Source organism: Macaca thibetana, chromosome 7 (assembly GCF_024542745.1).
Source record: "Macaca thibetana thibetana isolate TM-01 chromosome 7, ASM2454274v1, whole genome shotgun sequence".
Lineage (NCBI taxonomy): Eukaryota > Metazoa > Chordata > Mammalia > Primates > Cercopithecidae > Macaca > Macaca thibetana.
In genome coordinates this window covers 92,067,137-92,092,497 of record NC_065584.1, presented here as the reverse complement: position 1 = coordinate 92,092,497, position 25,361 = coordinate 92,067,137, and the positions used below count along the sequence as shown (strand labels likewise).

At 45.6% G+C, this 25,361-nt stretch overlaps 1 protein-coding gene across 1 annotated transcript in view; it reads right to left on the bottom strand.

The window, feature by feature from the left end:
- Positions 1-8,596: 8,596 nt before the first annotated feature.
- Positions 8,597-25,361, bottom strand: part of LOC126960107 (protein FAM169B) — a 40,156-nt gene continuing 23,391 nt past the window's right edge. Inside the window, exons 2-4 of the mRNA XM_050800088.1 lie at positions 21,008-21,190; positions 10,009-10,103; positions 8,597-8,683 (exon numbers count right to left, since the gene is read on the bottom strand). Of these exons, the coding sequence (XP_050656045.1) occupies positions 8,597-8,683; positions 10,009-10,103; positions 21,008-21,190 (365 nt within the window). The remainder of the gene's footprint in view (positions 8,684-10,008; positions 10,104-21,007; positions 21,191-25,361) is intronic.

Sequence of the window (25,361 nt, the reverse complement as noted above, 5' to 3'; positions counted from 1 at the left end):
ACACAGAATCCAGGCTTTGCAGGGGAGGGAACAAAGGCCTCCAGTCAGCTTGGCCTTCCCACAGCACAGGCACCAAGGCCAAAGCTGCTGGGCCTCCAGAAGCCACCTCTGCAGCCCAGGCTCTGGTCCACAGCAAAAGTGGGTGGGATAAAAGTCAGAGCGTGTATTGTGAAATTTGATTTCTTCTGCTCAACTTATGTCTGCAGCATTCAGGAAGGGAGCAGGGGAGGGTTTTGTTAGGAAATTACCAAAAATTACTGATGAGGAGAGATCAAAAGAGGAAAGCAGAGCCCCCGAGTTCAGTGTCTGACGTCAAACCAGGGCCCATCGCCACACTTGCTGCCACAGCGTCAGTCACCTACAGCCCAGGAAGGTTGGGAGTGGAGAGGGGCCAGCAGGGACTAAAGGAACCTTCCCAGGAGGCCTCCTCTGGCAACTTTTCTGCTCCCGGAAGCATCTCGGGGAGGAAATAAAAGCTTCCGGAAAGTATGAGGAAATGGTTCTCAAACTTTTCAAACCATCGGCTATGATTTCATAAAACTTTATTTTCTAATACTAAATTAGTAACTTTTTTTTCATTTTCAAAATATAGCACTGTGGTATTAGATGTCTTTTTCTAACCCACATCCACCGACTCCCATCCCGCACCCCAAAACATCCTCAAGTACCACTCATGTGGCAGGGGTTTGGGGTAGGAGCAGCCACTAGAAATGCAAAGAAGCGGATGGGAAGCTGTGCTGACGGCACAGCTCAACCAGAAAGGCACACGCGTGGCCAGCAGCGGGACACTGCAGTGTGTTGCTTGTAGTCTTTCTCTCTCTTTCTTTCTCTTTCTTTCTTCTTTCTTTCTTTCTTTTTCTTTCTTCCCTTCCTTCCTTCCCTTCTTTCTTTCCTTTTTCTTCTTTTCTTTCTTTCCTTTTTTCTTTCGCTTTCCTTCTCTTTCCTTTCTTTCTTTTTCTCTCTTTCTGTTTTCTTTCTTTCTTTTTCTTCTCTTTCTCTTTTCTCTTTCTCTCTCCTTCCTTCCTCCCTCCCTCCCTTCTTTCTTTTCTTTCTTTTTTCTCTTTCTTTCTTTCTCTTTTTCTTTCTCTTTCTTCTTTTTCTTTCTCTCTTTCTCTTTCTCTCTCTCTCCTTCTTTTTTTTTTATGAGATGGAGTCTCTCTCTGTTGCCCAGGCTAGAGTGCACAGTGGCACAATCTCAACTCACTGCAACCTCCACCTTCTAGGTTCAAGTGATTCGCACACCTCAGCTTCCCAAGTAGCAGAGATTACAGACACATGCCACCACACCCAGCTAATTTTTGTATTTTTAAGCAGAGATGGGGTTTTGCCATATTGGCCAGGCTGGTCTCGAACTCCTGACCTCAAGTGATCTGCCTGCCTCAGCTTCCCAAAGCGCTGGGATTACAGGTGTGAGCCACCACACCCAGTCCCTTATAGTATTTCTTTATGTAGCTTATGTGAATTTAATTTAGACTGATTTTCATGAAGCTACTTTACAAATACAATACATATAGTTGGTTGTAATATCTACATTAGATGGGACGAATTTTATCTGCTTCTGTTGTTCACGTGGTGATACGGTGTGGCTGTGTCCCACCCAAATCCCATCTTGAATTATAGCTCCCGTAATTCCCACCCGTTGTGAGAAGGCCCTGGTTGGAGATAATTGAATCACAGGGACGGTTCCCCATACTGTTCTTGTGGTAGTGAATAAGTCTCACGAGATCTCATGGTTTTATAAGGGGTTTCCCCTTTTGCTAGGGTCTCCTTCTCTTTTGTCTGCCCCCATGTAAGATTTGCCTTTCACCTTCTGTGGTGATTATGAGGCCTCCCCAGCCGCGTGGAGCTGTGAGTCTATTAAACCTCTCTTTCTTTATAAATTATCCAGTCTCAGGCATGTCTTTATCAGCAGCATGGAAACAGACTAATACACATGGAGACCCAGCAAACATTTCCTAAATCAAAGCACCCCTATTGCAAGTTGAGAGCCGTGAGGGAATGATCATAAAAAGAGCCTATCTAGTCCTGTGACTGGCATTACCTAGGAAGATTATACCACAATCTGCCCCCAGGAGATGTCCTCCCAATCCCACAGGATTGGAACAGAACCTGGGTGCCCAAGGACCCAGAGCCGTCTGCTGGGAGCCCATCCTGTACAGCATCCATCAGCCGCCCACGAAGAATGGGTGCCTCGAGTCTCAAGCAGTCAAGATCACCCAGGTTCACAAGTCCTGCGGCCTGCCTGTCTGCACATTGTCAAGAATCCCTGTTAGAAGGGTTTGCTGCCTAGAAAATCAGAAGGTGACTTTTTTTTTTTTTTTTGAGACGGAGTCTTGCTCTGTTGCCTAGGCTGGAGTGCAGTGGCATAATCTCAGCTAACTGCAAGCTCTGCCTCCGAGTTCATGCCATTCTCCTGCTTCAGCCTCCCGAGTAGCTGGGACTACAGGCACCCACCACAATGCCCAGCTAATTTTTTGTATTTTTAGTAGAGATGGGGTTTCACTGTGTTAGCCAGGATGGTCTTGATCTCCTGACCTCGTGATCCACCCATCTCGGCCTCCCAAAGAGTTGGGATTACAGGGGTGAGCCACCACACCCAGCCCTGAAGGTGACTTTTGTTTGGTGGGAAGGAAAGTTCAGAAAGATGAGGCAACTCCATTAAACAGAGTTAGTTGGCACTAAAGCACCCTTCCGGAAGCACCTCAGTGGCTGTGGTCACATTAGGATTTTCCTGCCAGGAAAGAAATTATTCCTTCCAATTGTGTCTCATCTGATGCTGAAAATAACACAGGACCTTCCTAGAGCCAGAAATCACAGCTGCGTAGATACCAGGCTTAGGGACCTCCCGTGACTGCATTGCTGTGGTTTGAGCTCGGAAGAATACCCAGCTCCAATCCCTCTTGCTTTGCCATGGTAATGTTTTGTGCCCTGTGTGAAATGGAGGAGCCAGGGGAAAAGAGGAAGGTGGCCAAGGAATTTCATGGCTTCTCAAGAGGGAAACTTAGATACCTAACTTTAAAACTTCCAGCTGCTAAGCATGCTTTCCCTAGAAAGAGAACTAAATCAAATGCAAAGATTGCTTCTTGCAGAAAATGGGGATTTTAAAAATTATCTCATAATCCATTGGCCCCCTGAGGTTTCTGGAAGTAGCCAACAAGTTGAGTTTATTTCTTCCTCATCCTGAAGGGCTTGTTCTCAAAGACTTCCTGGAACAAAATACCCAATGCTGGGAGAGTCTCAAAACCCTGCTTCCTGAAATATAACCTGTTTGAAGGCTCCATGCATAGCAGTGAGCGTCCGTCACTGCTGCCAGACCCTGGTCTGGAATGCAAGCTTCCAAGTGACTATGGACTCCCTGCCTGAGCCCATTCGTGAGTGTGGGGCAGAGCGGCCCTCAGGACAGTGTGACTGTTACAGGGCATGTGCGCACATGCGTCTGGCCACTGCCCTTGAAGAACGTGGGATCCAGAAACAGCCTTGTCCTAAGTAATGACTTCTGTGTGGATTTCCCACATTCATTTTGGAGTCAGATCACTTTCTCCCCGATAACTCCTTTTAGATGGGAATGAAAGAGCATTCATTTAAAAAAAAAAACACACACACACACACACACACACACACACACGGCAGGGCGCGGTGGCTCACACCTGTAATCCCAGCACTTTGGGAGGCCGAGGTGGGCAGATCACTTGAGGTCAGGAGTTTGAGACCAGCCTAACCAACATGAAGAAACCCTGTCTCTACAAAAAAAAAAATAAATAAATAAAAAATAAAAAGCCAGGAGTGGTGTTGCATGCCTGTAATCCCAGCTACTCAGGAGGCTGAAGCAGGAGAATCGCTTGAATCCGGGAGGAGGAATTTGTGGTAAGCCGAGATCGCGTCATTGTACTCCATCTTAGGCAACAAGAGCGAAACTCCATGTCAAAACACACACACACACACAATATTTACTACTGCAACTTTGTTGTTTTGTTAAAGCAAACAAAGAGAAAATAATTGGACATTGTGAAAATTAAAACTGGGCCAGCATTGGTGGCTCACACTTGTAACCCTAGCACTTTGGGAGGGTGAGGAGGGAGGATCACTTGAGCTCAGGAGTTTGAGACCAGCCTAGCTAACATGACGAAACCCCCATCTCTACAAAAATACAAAAATTAGCCAGGCTTGGTGGCACATGCCTGTAGTCCCAGTTACTGGGGAGGCTGAAGTTGGGGGATGACTTGAGCCTGGGAGGCAGAAGTTGTTGCAGTGAGCTGAGATCACCCCACTGCACTCCAGCCTGGGCAATAGAGCAAGACCCTGACTCAAAAACAAAATTTAAAATGTGCTTCAAATTACATCAAGAAAATGAAAAGAGAAACCAAAGAATGGGGAAAACACCTGCAAATCATATATCCAAAAAGGGATTAAAATCCAGAATTTATAAAGAATTCTTACAAATCAACAACATAAAAACAACCCAATTCAAAAATAAGTGAGGATTTGAATAGACATTTCTCCAAAGAAGATAATACAAATAACTGAAAAGCACATAAAAAGCTGTTTGACATCAGTAGTCACTGGGGCAATGCAAGTCAGCACCACAACGAGATACCACTTCCCACCCACTAAGATGGTGGCTGTATCAAAAAGATGGAATAGGCCCCGGGTGCAGTGGTTCACGCCTGTAATCCTAGCACTTTGGGAGGCCGAGGTGGGCAGATCACGAGGTTGGGAGTTTGAGACCAGCCTGGCCAACATAGTGAAACCCCGTCTCTACTAAAAATACAAAAAATTATCCGGGCATGGTGGCGGGTCCCTGTAATCCCAGCTACTCGGGAGGCTGAGGCAGGAGAATCACTTGAACCCAGGAGGCAGAGGTTGCAGTGAGCTAAGATCACGCCATTGCACTCCAACCTGGGGGACAAGAGCAAGACTTTGTCTAAAAGAAAAAAAAGATAGAATAAGTGTTGGCTGGGATGAGGGAAGCATAAACCCTCATACCTGGCTGGTAAGAATGTAAAATGGTGCAGGGACTTGGAAAAAAATTGGCAGTTCCTCAAGAGTTACCATATGATCCAGAAATTCCACTCTCAGATGTGTACCCAAGAGAACTGAAAACATATGTACACACACAAACTTGTATTTGTGTATGTGTATATTCATAGCAGCATCATTGAGAACTACCAAAACCTCAAATCAATCCAGACTACATCACCTAGTGAATGCCAAAATACAGTGTTCTACATCCATACCATGGGATGTTATTTGGCAATCAAAAGGAATAAGAACTGATGACATCCACCACAACATGGATGAACCTTGGAAAAATTATGCTAAGTGAAAGATGTCAGCTGTGAAAGACCCCATATTCTGTGATTCCGCTTAAATGACATATCCGGAAGAGGCAAATTTATATATAGATTAGTGGCCACACCTCTGGTTAATTTCTGTATTTTTGTAGAGACAGAGTTTCACCATGTTGGTCAGGCTGGTCTTGAACTCCTGAGCTCAAGTGATCCACATGCATCTTCTCCCAAATTGCTGGGATTACAGGCATGAGCCACCTCGCCAGGCCTGAATTATTAGTTTAAATGAGGGAACTTTAAGGTTTGTAAATAATATCTCAATAGAACTGTTAAAAAATAAGAGACAGGAACACAGAAAACCGAAAAATAAAATTGATTTAATAAAAACAAGACAACACACACAAACATGTGCATTATGGGCAGTCCTGCACACAGTGCTGGAAGGGACCCCTGCACACGGCCTCACAGCTGGCACGGACTGGGCAGGAGGTTGCTCTCAGTTCCACGGCATTGCCCTCTAACTTGTGTGGTCGATTCATATGCCCTTAAACAAAGCCATCAATACATCAGCTGTTCTTCCCTGAGAGGTTTATTTTATTGAACAGTAACTTCATCAAACCCCTGAGACATTTTTAAACATTTATTTTCATGTAAACACAAAATACTAACCATTCATCTCAAATAGCACAATGTTCACAGCACACACATCCCATGTGAAAGGTTACATCTGACACCACACACAGGGCACCCTCTAGGCTGAAGACTTAACTCTACTTTTATGGTCTGTGCCACCAGCACAAAAAGCCCATGTGTAAGGGGCAGGGGGGAGGCAGGCTTCATGATGTCTCCATATGAAGCTCTAAACTATATTTCTAGTCAATTGGACCCTTCCATCTTTGTAATGGGTGCAAGAGAGATGAAAACTCCAGTGGAATACTCCAGAAGATATTCCTTTAAAGAGAAGATAGTTTCCTGAGGCCAGTAACCACACTTCACTTATATCCCCTGTGCCCGGCACACAGCATGTCCCTGAGAAAGCATGCTGAATATCTGTTGTACAACAGGATGGATGGATGGATGAATGGATGGATGGATGGATGGATGATGGATGGATGGATAGATGGATGGATGATGAATGGATGGAGGATGGATGGATGGAGGATGGATGGATGGATGGATGGATGGATGGATGGATGGATGGATGGAAGATGGATGGATGGATGGATGGATGGATGGATGGATGGATGATGGATGGGTGGATGGATGGATGGATGGATGGAAGATGGATGGATGGATGGATGGATGGATGATGGATGGGTGGATGGATGGATGATGGATGGGTGGATGGATGGGATGATGGATGGATGGAGGATGGATGGATGGATGGATGGATGGATGGAGGATGGATGTATGATAGATGGATGGAAGGATGGATGGGTGGAGGATGGATGGATGGAGGATGGATGGATGATGGATGGATGGACGGATGGATGGATGAATGGATAGATAGATGGACGGTCGGACAGATGGACAGCTGGATGCATGGATGAATAAATAACAGCTCCCACTGTGTGTGTCCTTTGACTGCTCAAAGAACAGATGATGTATTCCCAGAGCTTGGGACTGTTGGTGGTCTCCTTACCAGGCCACAGGAGGGGCTTTATTACATCCTAAAAAGGTAAAACCCAGCAGGGCGCGGTGGCTCACGCCTGTAATCCCAGGACTTTGGGAGGCCGAGGCGGGCGGATCACAAGGTCAGGAGATCGAGATCATCCTGGCTAACATGGTGAAACCCCGTCTCTACTAAAAATACAAAAAAGTAGCCGGGCGTGGTGGCAGGTGCCTGTAGTCCCAGCTACTCGGGAGGCTGAGGCAGGAGAATGGCGTGAACCCAGGAGGTGGAGCTTGCAGTGAGCCAAGATCGCGACACTGCACTCCAGCCTGGGTGACAGAGCAAGACTCCGTCTCAAAAAAAAAAAAAAAAAAAAAAGGTAAAACCCTATTTCTCTGTCAACAAGGTAACCAGGCAGCCCAGGGCTAACCCTGCAGCTGAACTCCAACGGCAAAGAGCAGAGGCGGCAAGGCCCACCACGGTAGCAGGCCCCTGGCTTCTCCAAAGTCAGTGATGAGCACAGAGGGGTTTGGGGTGTCCTCGGCAATGGGATCGGATTTGCATTTTCCCAAAAGCAGGGTCAAGAACTTGGGTTATCTGCCTCAAGAGGGCCTGACCAGCTTTCTCTGGGAAAAATCCTACTGAAATCAGCAAGGCTGGGCCCAGTTGTAGAGAAAGCACCGCCCCAGCTCTCAGGGAGCAGGCTTTGGGCTCCCTAAAGCAGCCTGGATTTGCGCTCCACCCTTGAGGAGGGCAGACGGCTCTGTGACAGCTCTGCCTAGCCCATCGGACCTGAGGCCTGAGAGCAGGTCCCTGTCTCTGCATCCCAAGTGCGGCCATACACAAGCCACCAAACAGGGCTCCATCAGTATTTGAGAATGGGGAGGTCAACGTCACATTCAAGCCAGGTTGTCATTTTTATTTTAGTTACTTTTACTACCACAAGCTTTTCCACTCAAGGCCACCATGTGCTAGAAGCACCATCTGCCCAATTCCTACCTGGTGCTTCCCATCTAAGCTGATGGCTGAAGCCTGTGCAGAGCCCTCTCTGAGCACCTCCTGTATACCAGGCCAGAAAAGAGCTCCAGATCTGCAGTAGGCACCATCCAGCCCCTGCCCCGGCCCTCAAGGCACTTCTGATGTGGCTGAAGCCTCCCCGGAAAGGACATGTGTCCCCCTGGAAACCTCTTTGGTGTCCGTGGTCTCACAGCAATAGCAAGGCTGGCATGTGCAAACCTGCAATGGGTTTCTACAGCCCAGATGGAATGGGTGTGGCCCCTTCCTGAGCATCTTTAAACTTCTATAAGGAAAGAGGTACATTCAGTAAAACATCCCTGTGGTTCCGGTGAAGTCCCACCAAGTTATCCTGAGAAGCAGAAGCCACATAAGTTTTAACAAGTAAGCTTCTGAAATGTTTAGGAACTATCAACAATTAACTTAGGGAAATATTTCCTCACTGTTGCATGGTGTCGCATGCTAAGCGCAGCATGTTCTCAGGCATTCTAGAGCCTGAGCCCACCTCAGAGGTATGTGGGGCCTGCGGGGTCACTGGCCCCTCAAAGATCCCTGGGGAAGGTGCACTCCCGGCCACACAAGTCTCAGACCCGAAACCTGGGAGCCCAGGCAGGCCTCCGGACCCAGCCCAGATGGGCGTCTGGAGACGTCAGGGACTGGACCTTGTAAGCTTGCCCGGTGTCTACCCCGCCAGCCCGGCATCCTCCTCTTCCACCCCACACTCTGGATCATTCTTTGTGTCTTCCAATTCTTCTCCACGCATCCTCTCCTGAAGTCAGAAAAGAATCCACAGGCATGCCAATTAAACATGGCAAAGGGGTTGTCCCACACAGTCTGGGGCTGGACGTTCAGGACATGCCGGTGTCCTGGTCTGGCTTGTGCCTTTACTTCCTGCTGAGATTCAGAATAGGCCAGGTTCAGACGCCCCAGCCAGCCACGGGGAAATCAGGTTTTGTGCATAAGAGCACATATTTACTGAAAGGAACTGAAGGACAGCCCAGCCTGGGGAGACCAGAGAAAGGGCAGGGAAGGAAGCATTGCTTTCAAAGCTGGCACTCCGTGCTCAAATGTGCAGAATTCCCCCAGGTCCACACCCATGGGCGTTACAGTACCCTGGACACTTCTGCTTCCTCTAACAGAGGTTTAAAAGAAAAGTCAAGGATCAACAGAAATGGCCAAGTACTACGCTCTCTGTTCAGTGCCTGTTGGGTCTTAGGTTAGCCCATCTTTCTATGGTGAACCAAAGAAAATGAAAGCCCTCATCTGCCAGATGGCTAGAGCTAATGTCAGACAGGAAGCAGCTTTCTAAAACAATCCAGCACTTACTGGGATATTTTATGCTTTCATTGTTGAATCTTCTATTTCAGAGCAATATAGTTTCCAAAATAAGCAGTATTTGTCCATGATGTACAAGTGTGAGTTTAAAGTAATTTTGGACTCTTTAGGGATTTGAGAGCAAAGACCCTTTGGCACCAGAGAATGGACATTTTCACAATACCCTGTGTGGGCAAGAGTCTGGTTTAGCCACAGGAAAACCAGGAAAACCTATAATCTTATGAAATACTGAATGACAACAAGCCTCTAAGAAATATTCTTAATATTCCCTCAAGATTCTGTTCTACAGTCACTCTGGATTATACAAAAACCTGATACCTAATTCCACTCCATCCCAGCAATCTGAGCTTTCGCAGTGGAGGAGGAAAGAAAGACAAATTTGTCTTGTGTTTTGTTCTGCTTGACAGACACTGGTCCATGGCAAAATTTGAAATTCAGATTTTTCAATATTTCCTTAACGATGCAAGGTTACGGCCAATTCCCATGTGTTCTGTTCCATTTTGGTTTCGTTAGAGCTTGTCTAGTTTAGAGAAGAGAACCATAAAAAATCTAATTACAAAGGCCTCTCCTCGCAACACCCCCCTCCCATGATAGCCCGGAGATTCTGAGCCTAGACCAAGGCCCTGCTGCCACAAGAAGCCCACAGCCGAGTCATCTAGGAAGCTGCCTGGCAGGTTCAGACCACGGCTTCACTGAGCAAGGACAACCTGATTACTAAGAAAGTGAGAGGTTCATGGGGGTGATATAGTATCACCATACCTTGCTGCTGTCTCCAGGGGCAGACTGTCTGGGTCTGTCATTCTGAGAAGTCCTCGCATGACGGCTCACGTTCTCCTCAGAATTTCCTGGGTGTGCTGCCCTCCCCAAGCAAGAGAAAGAGGATAAGCAAATGAGGGTGGCTCCCAAGGAGCTGGACAATCAAAAGAGGAAATGGTACACTGGGGACCTTGTAAACGTGTTGATGGCCATGACCCAATTCTATATCCTTTTTTTGTTTGTTTGTTTGTTTTTTGAGATGGAGTCTCCCTCTGTGGCCCAGGTTGGAGAGCAGTGGCGCCATCTGGGCTCACTGCAACCTCCACCTCCCAGGTTCAAGCGATTCTCCTGCCTCAGCCTCCCAAGCAACTGGGATTACAGATGCCTGTCACCATGCCTGGCTAATTTTTATACTTTTAGTAGAGATAGGGTTTCACTATGTTGGTCAGGCTGGTTTTGAACTCCTGACCTCAAGTGATCCTCCTGCCTCAGCCTCCCAAAGTGTTAGGTCAATTCTATCTTCTTGACCTTCACTTTGCCATTTGCTGCAATGCTTTCCAGAAGACAGGTGTCAGGAGATGCAAAGTAATGGTTCCACTCAAGCATTTCTGAGCTGGAATTGTGATCTGTTCTTCCATCGATTCTGGAATTCAAGGGACTCACATTTTCCCAGTTCTAGTCCTGGATCCTTTTTTTTTTTCTTTTTTTTTTTTTTTTTTTTTTTTTTTTGCTCACTGGTGATTTTGCTCACAAGAGAGGTCATAATCACCCACGTTCAGTGAGTCTCCCTCCTCTCCTACCAAATCAGTACCGACTTGGAAAGGGATGACTTTCTTGTCCTCCTTTGCACCTCTCCACCCCACGCCCCCAAATCCATATGTGTGTGTGGTGTTCAGATCCCTAAAAAAATACGCAGTTTTACATTTCAGCTGAAAATACCTATGTAACACATTTTGTTTACTAAAGAACAAATGAATTATTTAGTTGTTATCTATATAAGTAAATTTTTAAATGTATTTACAGAACTGCATAAATTAGCAAAATTTGGTTTGGCAAAATTTAATTGTGGGCACTTAAAAATATCAGCACACTTTAGCTCTCTTGGCCATACAGAGTTTTTATATCACACAGTAGTAGGTGCCCATGTAGTTAGCTGGTAAACGAGTTCAGAAGCCAGGTCAGCCCTATTCACTACTGCATCCCTAACGTCTAGGAAGTGCCTGGCGCACCCGTAGATGCCCCATTAATGGTTATCGAATGAACAAATAAAGCAATACACGAATGAATGAATGAGAAAATGAAGTAGAAAACCTATTATCAATTTGCCACCTTTCCTAATGTTTTTATGTGTTGTGAGCTATCAAATGTTTACTTGTATTTCATTCCTAATTGAGGTTCATTAAATCTTTAAAAATGAGCGCACTAATTTGGAAGCACACCTGGAGGTATCAGAGCCCTAATCACAGAGGTAAGTTATCATCCAAGGCTGCAGTAGATTACAATGGCCACTAAGGGGAGCCACACAACCTATCAAAAAGCAGCATTTGCCAGAAAAAAACACACCCAATATGGTGGTTTTGCCCCCAGCACTCCCCAGCACACAGCACCACCACAAAATTGCTGTTGCTATTGTACTCTATAATGTATGAGTCACCAGAACAAACTAAAAAAAAAGGTCAGAACTGCAGTTTGCTGGGCATTAAACTTTCAGAAAAGTAGCCCCTGCTTCCCATCTCATATTTTTCACAACTCTTGATGCAAAAATCCTTCTGGTTTAAAAATTAAATGCAAATAAAAGTATTTGTGGATGACAACTGAATCGATTAAAAATTCAGCTGGAGAAAGAAAGCAAAACTATGACTTATAGACTGAAAAAAAATTAATTTTTAAAGCAGTGGTCAATTATTTCCTGCCCCCAGTAACAATTTTGTAAAAGAACATTTCACTGTTGACATATTCAATTTCATTCTCTCTGGTAAGAAACTTAAGGCATGTTTAGGCTGACCGGGAAATCACATCAGAAGCAATTATGATCCTATTGGTCAAGTTTCAAAGGCTTTGTCTATAACTGAATGTAGGAAGAAAGAAATTTCCCACAAACTCCTTCTCTCAAAAGGTCTGCATAACCTGTAAATATTTGCAGGGCCATTATAAGCTGCAGATGTTATCAACAGCCAAGATCGCACAAACTTTTAAAGACCTGGCCCACCAATCAGGCTGCTTCAAAAATAGTCTTTAAAAAAACATTTGCAATGAGCACAAGTTAATTTCCCTTTGAAATGTTGTGAAATGTTCATGCCTTATTTAGAGCAAGAAGCAATTGATTCCACTGGGCTTCTTGCTTACAGTTCTATTTCTATGGCACATAAAATTATAGGATACCTCCAAAATAACTGTCAGGAAAAAGAAAGGAGAACAGATAAAACTTGAAAAAACAGAACAAGTCAAGAAAGTAACTCTAAGAATCACTGACTAATTTAAGACTAACATCCAATTAATGGCCTGAGTTTCCCAGGGAAGAGAAGGTTCCGGAATCTGCATTGTTAGGTGACCCGTAAGAAGTTCTAATCCACTAACACTTGCTGATTTCCATGAAGAGAGAAACAGATGAGAAACTGCAGAGCACTGAGCTAATCTGTGATCACATTTGCAGCCCCAACTCACCAACTTGAAAAAAACCTGAGATGTCAGCACTAACTGTCATAATGGTTGCAAGTTGAAGCCGGTTGGCTGAAAACCTTCCTGAGTGAATTAAAATCCTGACTGCGGGCCCTCGAGGGGAAAGAAGACGTGGGTGAAACTGGGAACTAGCCATGATTTATACAGGCAGTGAAAAGACCATAACTTAGATTTTTTTTTTTAATTAAAGAGGTTTAGTAATCTAATTATATCCTAATTATAATGATAACCCTTATTCCTTCAAGGGACTCAGGCATGCTTCTGGAACATTCTCTGTGCAAATCCCCTCATTTGCTGTTTTAAAACGAGAGTTGGTGAATCTCAGAGTGAATTAAAGTGACAGGTTTGGCATCTGACTTCCAGCTCAGTTTCCTCTGCCCAGACCACACTGACTCCTAGCTCTTGAAACAGCCCCAGTGGAATTCTCCAGGAGGAGCCATCTCCCCAATTAGGAGAAAACATCCTCGTCCCTGCTCACCCCTCTGGCCTGTGCGATTTCCACATTTCAATATGCAACACATTTTCTTTTTCCATTCCCAGCCAAGGAACTGAAACATCCAAGCACAGAGGCTGTGCGAGGCCCCACAGCCTCATTTGTGAAGCGTGTCCATAAACCCGCACAGCTGGACAGCTCAGTGCCCAGGGACCTGACCGGCTTCCCTTCATTCCTAACTCAGTGCCACAGGGCAAGTCACTTAACCGCCTCATTAGGATCACAGCACAGCCCCGCCCTGCCATGCCTCCTTCCCGAGTGCCTGGTCACCCCATTAATATCTGTAAAGATCCATTAAGCCTTCCAGCATAAAAGCAAAACTGATCACTATTATCATCAATAAACTCCAAGGCACGCTCACCTGTCAACACCTAAGGTGGATCAGTCACCACGTGGAGAGAAAGCCTGGCACCTCGGCTGCCTGTCAACCCCTTAATGAGCCACCTGCAGCCGCAGAAATGGCATTCGACGCTGATGGGAGCACCCATTCCAGGAGTGAAGGAGAGCCAGGGCTTTCATTTTGGACAGTTAATTTAAATTAACTGTCCCCCCTCACCTCCCACCCATGGCAGCACCTGCAGCCTGGAGGTGTCTGCTGCCCCACCCCTGGCCTGGCCTCACCTCTCAGTGCTGAGCTGAGAAGCACTGAACTGAGAAGCACCTGTCATGGGCAGCCGTTACCCACTTGCAAGAAGTGGAAAGTTCACTGTCAAAAAAGCAACTTGAGGTCGGGCGCAGTGGCTCACACCTGTAATCCCAGCACTTTGGGAGGCCAAGGAGTGCAAATCACCTGAGGTCGGGAGTTCAAGCCTGGCCAACATGGTGAAACCCCGTCTCTACTAAAAATACAAAAATTAGCCTAGCATGGTGTCACATGCCTGTAGTTCCAGCTACTCAAGTGGCTGAGGCAGGAGAATCCCTTGAATCCAGGAGTCGGAGGTTGCAGTGAGCCAAGATTGCGCCACTCCACTCCAACCTGGGTGACAGAGCCAGACTCTGTCTCAAAAAAAAAAAAAGCAACTTGGAAATCCTGACACTGCAAGCCTGCTTTCCCATCTGACTGTTTAAAGGATTTCCCACCCCCTGCCTCCTCCGGAAACCCACCACCAAAGGCTCTGTTTTCGTGCTTCCTCCACTAAACCCCACTGGCAAACTGCCACTGGGGCACTGTCTCAAGCAACCAGAAATTGAAGACGGAGTGCACATCTGTCAACAGGGAAACAAATGACATCATGTCCACGCGACATCATACTATGCTGCTGTGAAAAACATCAGGCAGCAGTTTTGCAGCACATTGTCTCTGCGGCGCTGCCATTATGTGTGCAGTCGCCTCAGAGGTGAGGAGGATAGGAGACTCGCGTTTCATAGTAAACCCTTTGGAGTTTTCAACCAAGTGCACACAGTACCTTTTTTTTTTTTTTTTTTTTTGAGACGGAGTCTCCCTCTGTCGCCCAGGCTGGAGTGCAGTCGCGATCTCGGCTCACTGCAAGCTCCGCCTCCTGGGTTCACACCATTCTCCTGCCTCAGCCTCCCGAGTAGCTGGGACTACAGGCACCCGCCACCACGCCTGGCTCATTTTTTTGTATTTTTAGTAGAGATGGGGTTTCACCGTGTTAGCCAGGATGGTCTCGATCTCCTGACCTTGTGATCCACCCGCCTCTGCCTCCCAAAGTGCTGGGATTACAGGCATGAGCCACCACGCCCAGCCACACATTACCTTTCATTACCTGTTCAGAATAGTGTTTTCAACTCATCTTCAGCTAGGCAGAGGAAACTGATCTTCTTATATGTTTCAATAATCTATCTAATTTTAAAAGGGGAGTCCCTTAGTCCCAGGGAGCTCCTAACTGCTAAATTGGGGGTGATCTTTTTGAGCAAGAAGGACGGGAAGGTGTGCTTCACTCAGGAGGGGAATGTTGGAGGATAAGATGTCCCCACCCAGGTCCTGCCCCTCCTTTGTTCTTGCCACAACAGAAATAACATCCACATGGGTCTCATTAGATCATGTAAATCCATACTAGTATTGAGACCAGAAATAACTAGACATGGTGCAGTGTTTCAGTCCTACTCACAGTCTGGAAGCTTTGCCTGGTAAAGTTGAACCTTGAGCCAGACGTTGGTGTGCTGGCCCCAGGCCCCCAGGGGCTCCACCTCCCACAGGCGCCCTCGCTCCTTCGGACAGACCAGCAGGAACTGCCTACAGACTGGGAGAAGGGAACGCAGTGTGAGTCAGGAAGTCCCCCACCTCACCCTGGTTCACTCTGCGCCAGCTCTCTGGGTCTCAGATACGGGCAACTCCAGTCCTCTAGCAGACCTCTACCCCCTGATCTCTGCTGGAATCCCTGCGGCACTCAAACCACTTTTTCACCTGCCTACCATGGACACGCCCACCTCCCCGGCTCCTCCCGGTGAGGAGCTCTCATCTCCATGCTTCCCATCTGCATTCATTTACCAGGGCTCCTCTAACAAAACACTGCAGACCGGTTGGCTTAAACCAGGAGTCCCCAACCCCTGGGCCACCGACCAGTGCTGGGATGCACAGCAGGAGATGAGTGGTGGAGGAGTACACAAAGCTTCATCTGTATTTACAGTTGTTCCCATTGCTCATGTTACCGCCTGAGCTCTGCCTCCTGTCAGATCAGTGGCAGCATTAGATTCTCATAAGAGCATGGACCCTATCGTGAATTTCGCATGCGAGGTTGCGCACTCCTTATGAGAATCTAATGCCTGATGATCTGTCACTGTCTCCCATCTAGTGCAAGACGGGACCATCTAGTTGCAAGAAAATAAGCTCAGGGCTCCCACTGATTCTACATTATGGTAAGCTGTATAATTATTTCATTATATATTAAAATGTAATAACAATAGAAATAAAGTGCACAATAAATAAATGTAATGTGCTTGAATCATTCTGAAACCAATCCCTTGTCTCTGCCCCATCCATGGAAAAACTGTCTTCCACGAAACCAGTCCCTGGTGCCAAAAGGGTTGGGGACCACTGGTTTAGACAACAGAAATTTATTTCTCATAGTTATGGAGGCTGGACGTCCAAAATCAAGGTGGCCCAGGGTTGTTTTCTCCTGAGGCTTCTCTCCTTGGCTTACGAATGGTCATTTTCTCCCTGCATCCTCATACGGCTGTTTCTGTTTGGGTCCATCCTGGTGCCTCTCTTCTTACAAGGACACCAATCATACAGGACTAGGGGCCCACCCTCAGGACTTCATTCAACCTTAATTAACTTTTTAAAGGCCCTATCTCCAAATGTGGTCACACCAAGGGCTTCAACATATGAATTTGAGTGGGGGGCGCAATTCAGTCCTCAGCACCATCCACCCTGGCCACTCTTCATGCACCGTCCTTCCTCCCTCCCAAAGAACCTTCAAGCTTATCCTCTGCTCCCTCCTGGATTCCAGGGTCCACTCAAGTTTCCCACACTTTTATGCTCACATTCATGGGTGAACATTTTCACATGGCAATGTCCTGAATCCAGGTGAATGGGAAACTGCTCCTGGTTCTGCAGGTGCCCATGAGGACTCCATTAGGCCCTCTTCTTAACATTTGGGGGGCCCTGGGAAAGAACACAGATGGAAACCTACACAGTGCAATGCTAAGTGCAGGCAGACCTCGGAGATACTGTGTGTTTGGTTCCAGACCACCACAATAAAGCAAATATCACAGAAAAGCAAGTCACACAAATTTTTTGATTTCCTAGCGCATTCATGTAAAAGTTATGTTTATAGTATACTGTAGTCTAGTAAGCGTGCAATAGCATTTTTGTCTAAAAAATATAATGTACATACCTTAATTAAAATATATTTTAATGCTAAACAATACTAGTGATCATCTGAGCCTTCAGGGAGTCATAATCTTTGTGCTGGTGGAGGGTCTTGCCTCAAGGTTGATGGCTTCTCAGAGTGGGGTTGCTGTGGCAATTTCTTAAAATAACACAGCAATGAAGTTTCTTCCACTAATTGATTCTTCCTTTCACAACAGATTTCTATGCAGCATGTGATGCTGTTTGACAGCATTTTACCCACAGTAGAACTTCTTTCAAAATTGGAGTTCATCCTCTCAAACCCTGCTGCTGCTGCTTTCTCAACTAATTTATGGAATATTCTAAATCCTTTGTTGTCATTTCAGCAATGTCCACTGCATCTTCAACAGGAGGAGATTCCAACTCGAGAACCCACTTTCTTTGCTCATGCATAAGAAGCAACTCCTCAACCGTTCAAGTTTAATCATGAGATTGCAGCAATTCAGTCCCATCTTCAGGCTCCACTTCTAATTCTAGCTTTATTTCCACCACATCTGTAGCGACTTCCTTTGCTGAAGTCTTGGACTCCTCCCTCAAAGTTATCCATGAGAGTTGGAATCAACTTCTTCCAAACTCCTATGAATGTGGATATTTTGACCTTCCATGAATCATGAGTGTTCTTGAGTGTTCTTAATGGCGTCTAGAATGGTGAATCCTTTCCAGAAGGTTTTCAGTGTACTTTGCCCAGAACCATCAGAGAAATCACTATTTATGGAAGTCTTAGGAAGTGTATTTCTTAAATAAGACTCGAAAGCTGAAATTATTCCTTGATCCACAGAATGGATATTATGTTAGCAGGCGTGGAAACAACATTAATCTCTTTGTACATCTTCATCAGAGCTCTTGGATAACCAGGTGCATTGTCAATGAGCAATAATATTTTGAGAGGAATCTTTTGTTCTGAGCAGTAGGTCTCAACTGTGGGCATAAATTATTCAATAAACTGTGCTGTAAACAGACGTGCTGTCATGCAGACACTGTTGTTCCATTTCTAGAGCACAGACAGAAAATATTTGGCATAATTCTTAAGGGCCTTAGGATTTTCAGACCAGTAAATGAGGATTGACTTCAGCTGAAGGCTACCAGCTACATCAACCCCTAACAAGAGACTCAACCTGTCTTTTGAAGCTTTGAGGCCAGGCACCAACTTCTCTTCTCTAGCTATGAAAGTCCTAGATGGCATGTTCTTCCAGTAAAAGGCAGTTGCACCTACATTGAAAATCTGTTGTGTAGTGTAGCCACCTTTATCAATGATCTGAGCTAGATCTTGCAGATAATTGCTTTGCTTCTGTATCAGCACTTGCTGCTTCACCTTGCACTTTTATGTTATGGAGACGGCTTCTTTCCTCAAACTTCATAAGCCAACCTCTGCTAGCTTCAAACACTTCTTCTGCAGCTTGCTCAAATCTCTCAGCCTTCACAGAATTGAAGAGAGTTAGGGCCTTGCTCTGGGTTAGGCTTTGACTTAAGGCAGTGTTGTGGCTGGTTTGATCTTCTATCTAGACCACTAAAACTTTCTCCCTATCGGCAATAAGGCTGCTTTACTTTCTTATCATTTGTGTGTTCACCAGAGTAGAACTTTTCATTCCCTTTAAGAATTCTTCCTTTGCATTCACAGCTTGGCTACCTGGTGCAAGAGGCCTAGCGTTCAGCATACCTCAGCTTTTGACACGCCTTCCTTGCTAAGCTTAGTCATTTCTAGCTTTTGATTTAAAGTGAAAGCCATGTGACTCTTCCATTCACTTGAACATTCAGAGGCCATTGTGGGGTTATTAATTGGCCTAATTTCAATATTGTTGTGTCTCATGGAATAGGAAGAAAAGGAGGGAACAGCTGATCGGAAGCGGAGTCAGAACAGGCTCGTGTATCGGTAAGTTCACTGACTTACGCGGGCATGGTTTGTGGTGCCTCCAATTGATGTTATAACAATTATAACATCAAATATCACTGATCACAGATCACCATGACAGATATAATAATAATGAAGAAGTTTGAAATATTGTGAAAATTACCAAAACATGACACAGAGACATGAAGCGATACCATACTGTTGGAAAAATATCCCTGATAGACTTGCTTGAAGCAGGGCTGCCACAGCCTTCAAAATGTAAAACATGCAGCATCTGCAAAGTGCAATCAAGGGAAGAGCAGTGAAATGAGGAATGCCTGTCTTCCAAAGGTACAAACCAAGTTAGCAAAGCGCTATATATGACACGTTCTGCCCTCCTATCTTGACAAATATAACTTCCTAACAACAGGAGAAGCTCGTTTCAAATTTAGAATTCTTGGACTCCTTGGAGTGTTGCACCAGAATGTGGCAATACCAAGCGAGCTGGCCCCCAGCCGGCAGTCCACCCCCTTCTCCTCCCACCCCAGCCCCCAATACCTCACGGGGCCTGTGAGTACAAATGTGGCCGTTCTCCCCACATGCCATCCACAGTCCCCCAGGAGCCGCCCCTGGGCTCTGAGGATGTGCAAACTGGTGGCATGGTCCACCCTCATGAGCACAGACCCAGGGATGAGGTCCACTCAGGCCCACAGTGGCCACTGGCAGGAATCCTGGGGTACTGGCACCCTGAGCCAGTTTAGAAGGAGCAGCATGAGCCAGGTGGGCACCTCCTCTTGTGCCCATGAAGTCCTCGCCCCTTGGAGGAAGATGCAGTTGAAAGAAGGCTCAAAGGATGGGGCCCAGGACTTCTGCCAGAGCCCCTCCTGTCCAGTTGGAAGGCATCACTGAACTCAGTAAAAACCTGACAGGCACACCTGGGTGGCTGAAGCCCAGAGAGAAGTAGCATGAGTCAGAATCAGCACATTCAGATCTTTCTCTGCAGGCAAAGACAGTGGAAGGATGGGAGGGATCACAGGGCCCTACAGGGTCTCAGCAAGGCTGGCCCAGGATCAGCAGCCAGCCCTTAGCCTTGGAGCCCACTGTTCCTTTGAGTAAAAGGCTCTCTTCCACTCCCTTGCTAAAGCTTCCTGAAACCCTGAGGTGGCCTGCACCTGAAGCAAGAAGGAGGAGGGGGCCTGGAAGGACATGGGTATGGACAGAGGACCAGCTGCCTGGGCCCCCGAATGCTCCTGCACCTGAAAGTGAGCTACATGATGCAGGAAGCCTTGAGCACTCTTGCAGAAATTCAAGGCTCTTCAGAATTTTAACAACAGGCTAAGAGTTTGAAAATACAAAGAAACAGCCAGACCCACTTGGGGAAAAGTATGTTTTTACCTGCTTTTCTTTATGACTTCACAGCAACGGAAGCTTCCTTGCCTTTCCTAACTGTTCTCTCCTATCCCTTGAGCCAGAAAGACGCCAGAAACTGCATACTAAGCGTTCAAAAACCGCCGCACACCAAGAACAGAGGCAGGGCACAAAGTAGGGTGTGTGTGCTTCATGGGGGAGAAGGGGACTCAGAGACATGCTCTCCAGAGCCTCCCACCCTCGTCACCTTAGAGTGTGATGTTTCACATCAGAGTTGTTTCATCCTCCTCTGGCAAACGTGGATAAAGAATATGGGAGGGAGGCGTCTTGTGCGTAGAGAGCTACAGAGGTGCTGGAAAGCTGAGTCCATTCAGAGCTTGCCTTTCTACCCAGTCCCTGCCTTCCCTTCAGCTTCTGGGCTCTCCTGTGGCTTCTAGTTCAAAGGACAAAGTGAGGAACTACAGGTATCAAGTGAAATAGCAAAGGCACTCCAAAGCCCCGCAGCCCGCAGCATGGCGGTAGCTCTCCGGATTCCCTTCTCTCTGAGCTCGTTGATTTGTTTGTGATTGTTTCTGAATCCAATTATTTTCCAGCTTGGGAGAAGTTCACTTCTTGTGATCAAACATGAAGTCTCAGTTTGTGCTGCAGCAACCACAGATTTCTCAGAAAGAAGGAAAACCCCACAAGCGTGCTGCCAAGCAGAGGCCTGCATCTGCCCACGAGGGCTCCCCAGGGCCTCCCCCTGCAGAATCCTCCAGAATGCACATGTGTTATCCATCACCGTTACCCAAATGCTTCTGCAAGACACAAGGGGTTTTACCTTGGTACATGGCAGGAGACATCAGGCAGCTGACCCCCAGGGCCTCGTCCTCTGGGAATGTCTCACAGAAGTCCCACAGCATGGCTGTTCCCAAGCCTTGGCGCCAGTGTTTCCTCCTGATGAACACAGTGTCAAAGACGGGCAGCAGGTAGCATGCACCAGTGCCATCACCACACAGGCTGCCTATAGAGAAAGAAACAGACAGATATTGTCCCCTGGGCTCACAGCTCACCCACTAGGACCCTGTAGGGCCCCTGCACAGCCAGAGTCATGGGTACCTCCTGGAAGCATGGTCAGTTTCACAAGCTAAACAAGTGATGCTAAAATAGCAGATCATTCTCCAGTTGACTGATTAGCTTTCTTTACAAACTCACATGATACAAGACCACTGGACTGAAATGAAAGGTGAACCTGGGAGACTAAGCAGAGTGAGGCCACTCAGGCAGCACCCTCCTCAGATTCCTCCCTTCACTGCACACAGTTCAATAAGACCCTTGGAGCCAACCAGGAGTATCTGGCAATGTCAACCATCTCCCTGCAGAAGTGAAACCTGAAGAGACCAATTCAACTCATCTCTAGGGTATGCACTTGTTTCAGTAACTCTAGCAAGGGCTCACCATGTCCAATTATAGCAAAATGCACTTACCCCAAATAGACGCAGCACCAGGCCCTGCTTCTCATGAAATATTGATGGCCCTGCTGCAGCAGAGCAAGAGAGGTGACAATTGGCACCCTCCCCGCTTTTCACCCATAACTTAACTGTATTGCAACCAAGGTCAACACCAGCACAGTTGCCATTTCTGCAATGAGAACGTGGCCTTTCAGCCAGGCATCCCTGTCATCACCCTAACTAGAACACCAATTCTACATTGAGCCTACTAGCTCACCTTCCTCACCTCTAAACTGCACAGGTGCCCATGCCCTAGATGCAATGAAGAAGAAAACAAATAAGGAGCATTTTCAGCTCCTGTTGGAAGTGGTGGTATTTGTCCCTGCCAAGATTCAGAAGTGGATAATTTCCCAAACAAACAAACAAACAAAAATATGACTCAGATTCTAGTCAGCCAGACTGAACTGCAAAGATACACACTCCCATGGTGAACTGTTTGCAAAAATGGCCACGATTACTTCTTTCCTATGGCCATGCCCCTTTGCGTTTGATTTTGAAGCTCCTCCCATCAAGAGATGGGATCAATTTCCCCTCACCTTTAATTCCATCTGGCCTTGTGACTCGCTTTGGTCAACAGAATGAGGCAGAGTGACAGCACCACCACTCTAAGCCTAGGCCTCCTGAGGTCCAGTGGCCTGTGTTCTCTCTCGGATCCTTGCAACACACCACAAAAGCAAGCCCAGGGTAACCTGCTACCATGAAAGGCATATGGCCCAGGCACTGCTGTGGTCCCAGTCAATGTCTAGCCAGCTCCAAGCAGCAGAGCCACCTGACAGGCAGGTCACCATGGATACATAGCCAGCCCAGCTAGACTAGAAAACCACCCAGCTGAGCTCAGCCTAAAATGCCAACCAAAATAATTGTTAGCTAAATAAGCAGTTACTATTTCATACCAAAAATGAATTTAAAAATAAATAATCTCTGGCCAATAAGGAAGTTCATTTCTCTTGAGACAGTAACTATAAAATATTTGGGATTTCAACCTTGATGCGCTTGAGATGACAGTACCAACTTGCTTGCAATTATATTATTTCAATATATAGAAGATGAGAGCAATGTTCTTGTAACTGTGAAGTCTTCCAAAACTAAAAAAGTTTAATATTAAATAATGATGCAATTTAATTTACAGTAGCATTAAAAAGAAGTAAATAATTAAGAGTATGTTTAAGAAAAGAATTGCATTGAACACTGAAAACTACAAGACATTGTTGAGAGAAATTAAAGAAGATCTAAATAAATGAAGAGAAATTCCATGTTCTTGGATTGGATGACTCAATTCTTAAGATAATTCTTCTCAAAATGATCTGTAAACTCAATGCTAGCTCTATCAAAATCCTCTTTGTAATTCTACAACTAAGCATATGAAAGAATGCTCCACATCTCATGTTATTAGGAAATCACAAATTTAAAAAATGAGATGCCACTACACACCTATTAGAATAGCCAAATTCTTTTTTTTCAAGATGGAGTTTCACTCTTATTGCCCAGGCTGGAATGCAATGGTGTGATCTTAGCTCACTGCAACCTCTACCTCCTGGGTTCAAGCTATTCTCCTGCCTCAGTCTCCCAAGTAGCTGAGATTACAGGCATGTGCCACCACGCCCAGCTAATTTTTGTATTTTTAGTAGAGACGGGGTTTTGCCATGTTGGCCAGGCTGGTCTCGAACTCCTGACCTCAGGTGATCCGCCTGCCTCGGCCTCCCAAAGTGCTGGGATTACAGGCATAAGCCACCATGCCCGGCCTAGAATAGCCAAATTCTTGAACACTGACAACAACAAATGCTGGTGTGGATGTGGAACAACAGGAACTCTCATTCATTGCTTGTCAGAATACAAAAGGGTGCAGCCACTTTGGAAGGCATTTTGGCAGTTTCTTACAGAACTAAACATACTCTTACCTTATGATTCAGCAATCACACTCCTTGGTATTTACTCAACAGAATTGAAAACTGTGTTCACACAAAAACCTGCACACAAATATTTATTGCAGCTTTATTCATAATTACTAAAACTTAGAAGCAACCAGGATGTACTTCAGACGGTGAGTGGATAAACAAACTGTGGCTCATCCAGTCAATTTAACATTATTCCGCACTAAAAAGAAATGAGTTATTACTACACAAAGATATAGAAAAACCATAAGGACATATTACTAAGTGAAAGAAGCTAACTGAACAATGACATTCCATTGGATTCCAACTACAGTAATGTGCTTCATAAAGTCATTTTGGTCAACAATGGACCACATGTGTAGTGGAGGTCCCATAAGAATAAAATACAGCTGAAAAATTCCTGTTGCCTAGTGATAGTCATAGGCATCATAAAGTCGTAATGCAACACATTATTCATGTGTTTGCTGCGATGCTGGGGTAAAAAAACATACCACACTGCCAGTTGCATAAAAGTCTAGCACACACAGGCCAGGCACAGTGGCTCATGCCTGTAATCCCAGTAGTTTGGGAGGCCGGAGCAGGTGGGTCACTTGAGGTCAGGAGTTTGAGACCAACATGGCCAACATAGTGAAATACCATCTCTACCAAAAATATAAAAAAGTAGCCAGGTGTGGTGGCGTGCACCTGTAATCTCATCTACTCAGGAGGCTGAGGCAGGAGAATTGCTTGAACCCAGGCGGCAGAGATTGCAGTGAGCCGAGATTGCACCACTGCACCCCAGCCTGGGCAAGAGAGCAAGCCTCTGTCTCAAAAAAAAAAAGTCTAGCACATACAATTATGCACAGTACATAATACCCAATAATGATAATAAATGACTGATACTGGTTTATGTATTTACTATACTATATTTTTTATTGTCATTTTACAGTGTACACCTTCTACTCATTAAAACAATAAAATTAACTGTAAAGCAGCCTCAGGCAGGTCCTATAGGAGGTATTCCAGAAGAAGGCACTGTTATCCTAGGAGATGATAGCTCCAAGTGTGTTACTGCCCCTGAAGACCTTCCAGTGGGACAAGATGTGGAAGTGGAAGACAGTGATATTGACAATCCTGACCCTGAGTAGGCCTAGGCTAACGAGTGTGTTTGTCTCTGTGTTTTTAACAAAAAAAGTTTTTAAACTTTAAAAAAAATTTTTGTAATTAAAGCTTAAGAATAAGAAAATATTTATGTACAGCTGCATGATGTATTTATGTTTTAGCCAAGTGTTATTACAAGAGTCAAAAATTTTAAAAAATTAAAAAGTTTTTGTAAAGTAAAAAGGTTACAGTAAGCTACAGTTCATTTATTTTTGAAGAAAACTGTACAGTAAGCTACAGTTCATTTATTATTGTAGACATTTAGTATAACCTAAGTGTACAATGTTTCTAAAGTGTACAGTAGTACACAGTACTGTCCTAGGCCTTCACATTCACTCACCACTCACTTACTCCCTGACTCGCCCAAAGCAACTTCCAGTCCTGCAAGCTCCACTCAAGTTAAGTACTCTACACAAGCATACTGTTTTTAAATCTCTTTACTGTGCCTTTTCTATATTTACATATGTTTAGATATATAAATACTTACCATTGTGTTACAATCTCCTCCAGTAATCAGTACAGTAACAAGCTACACAGGTTTGTAGCCTAGAGAGGACAGGCCATACTGGACAACCTAAGAGTGCAGGACGCTCTGCCATGGAGTCTTATGTGAATACATTCTATCATGTTCACACAATGATGCAATTGCCTA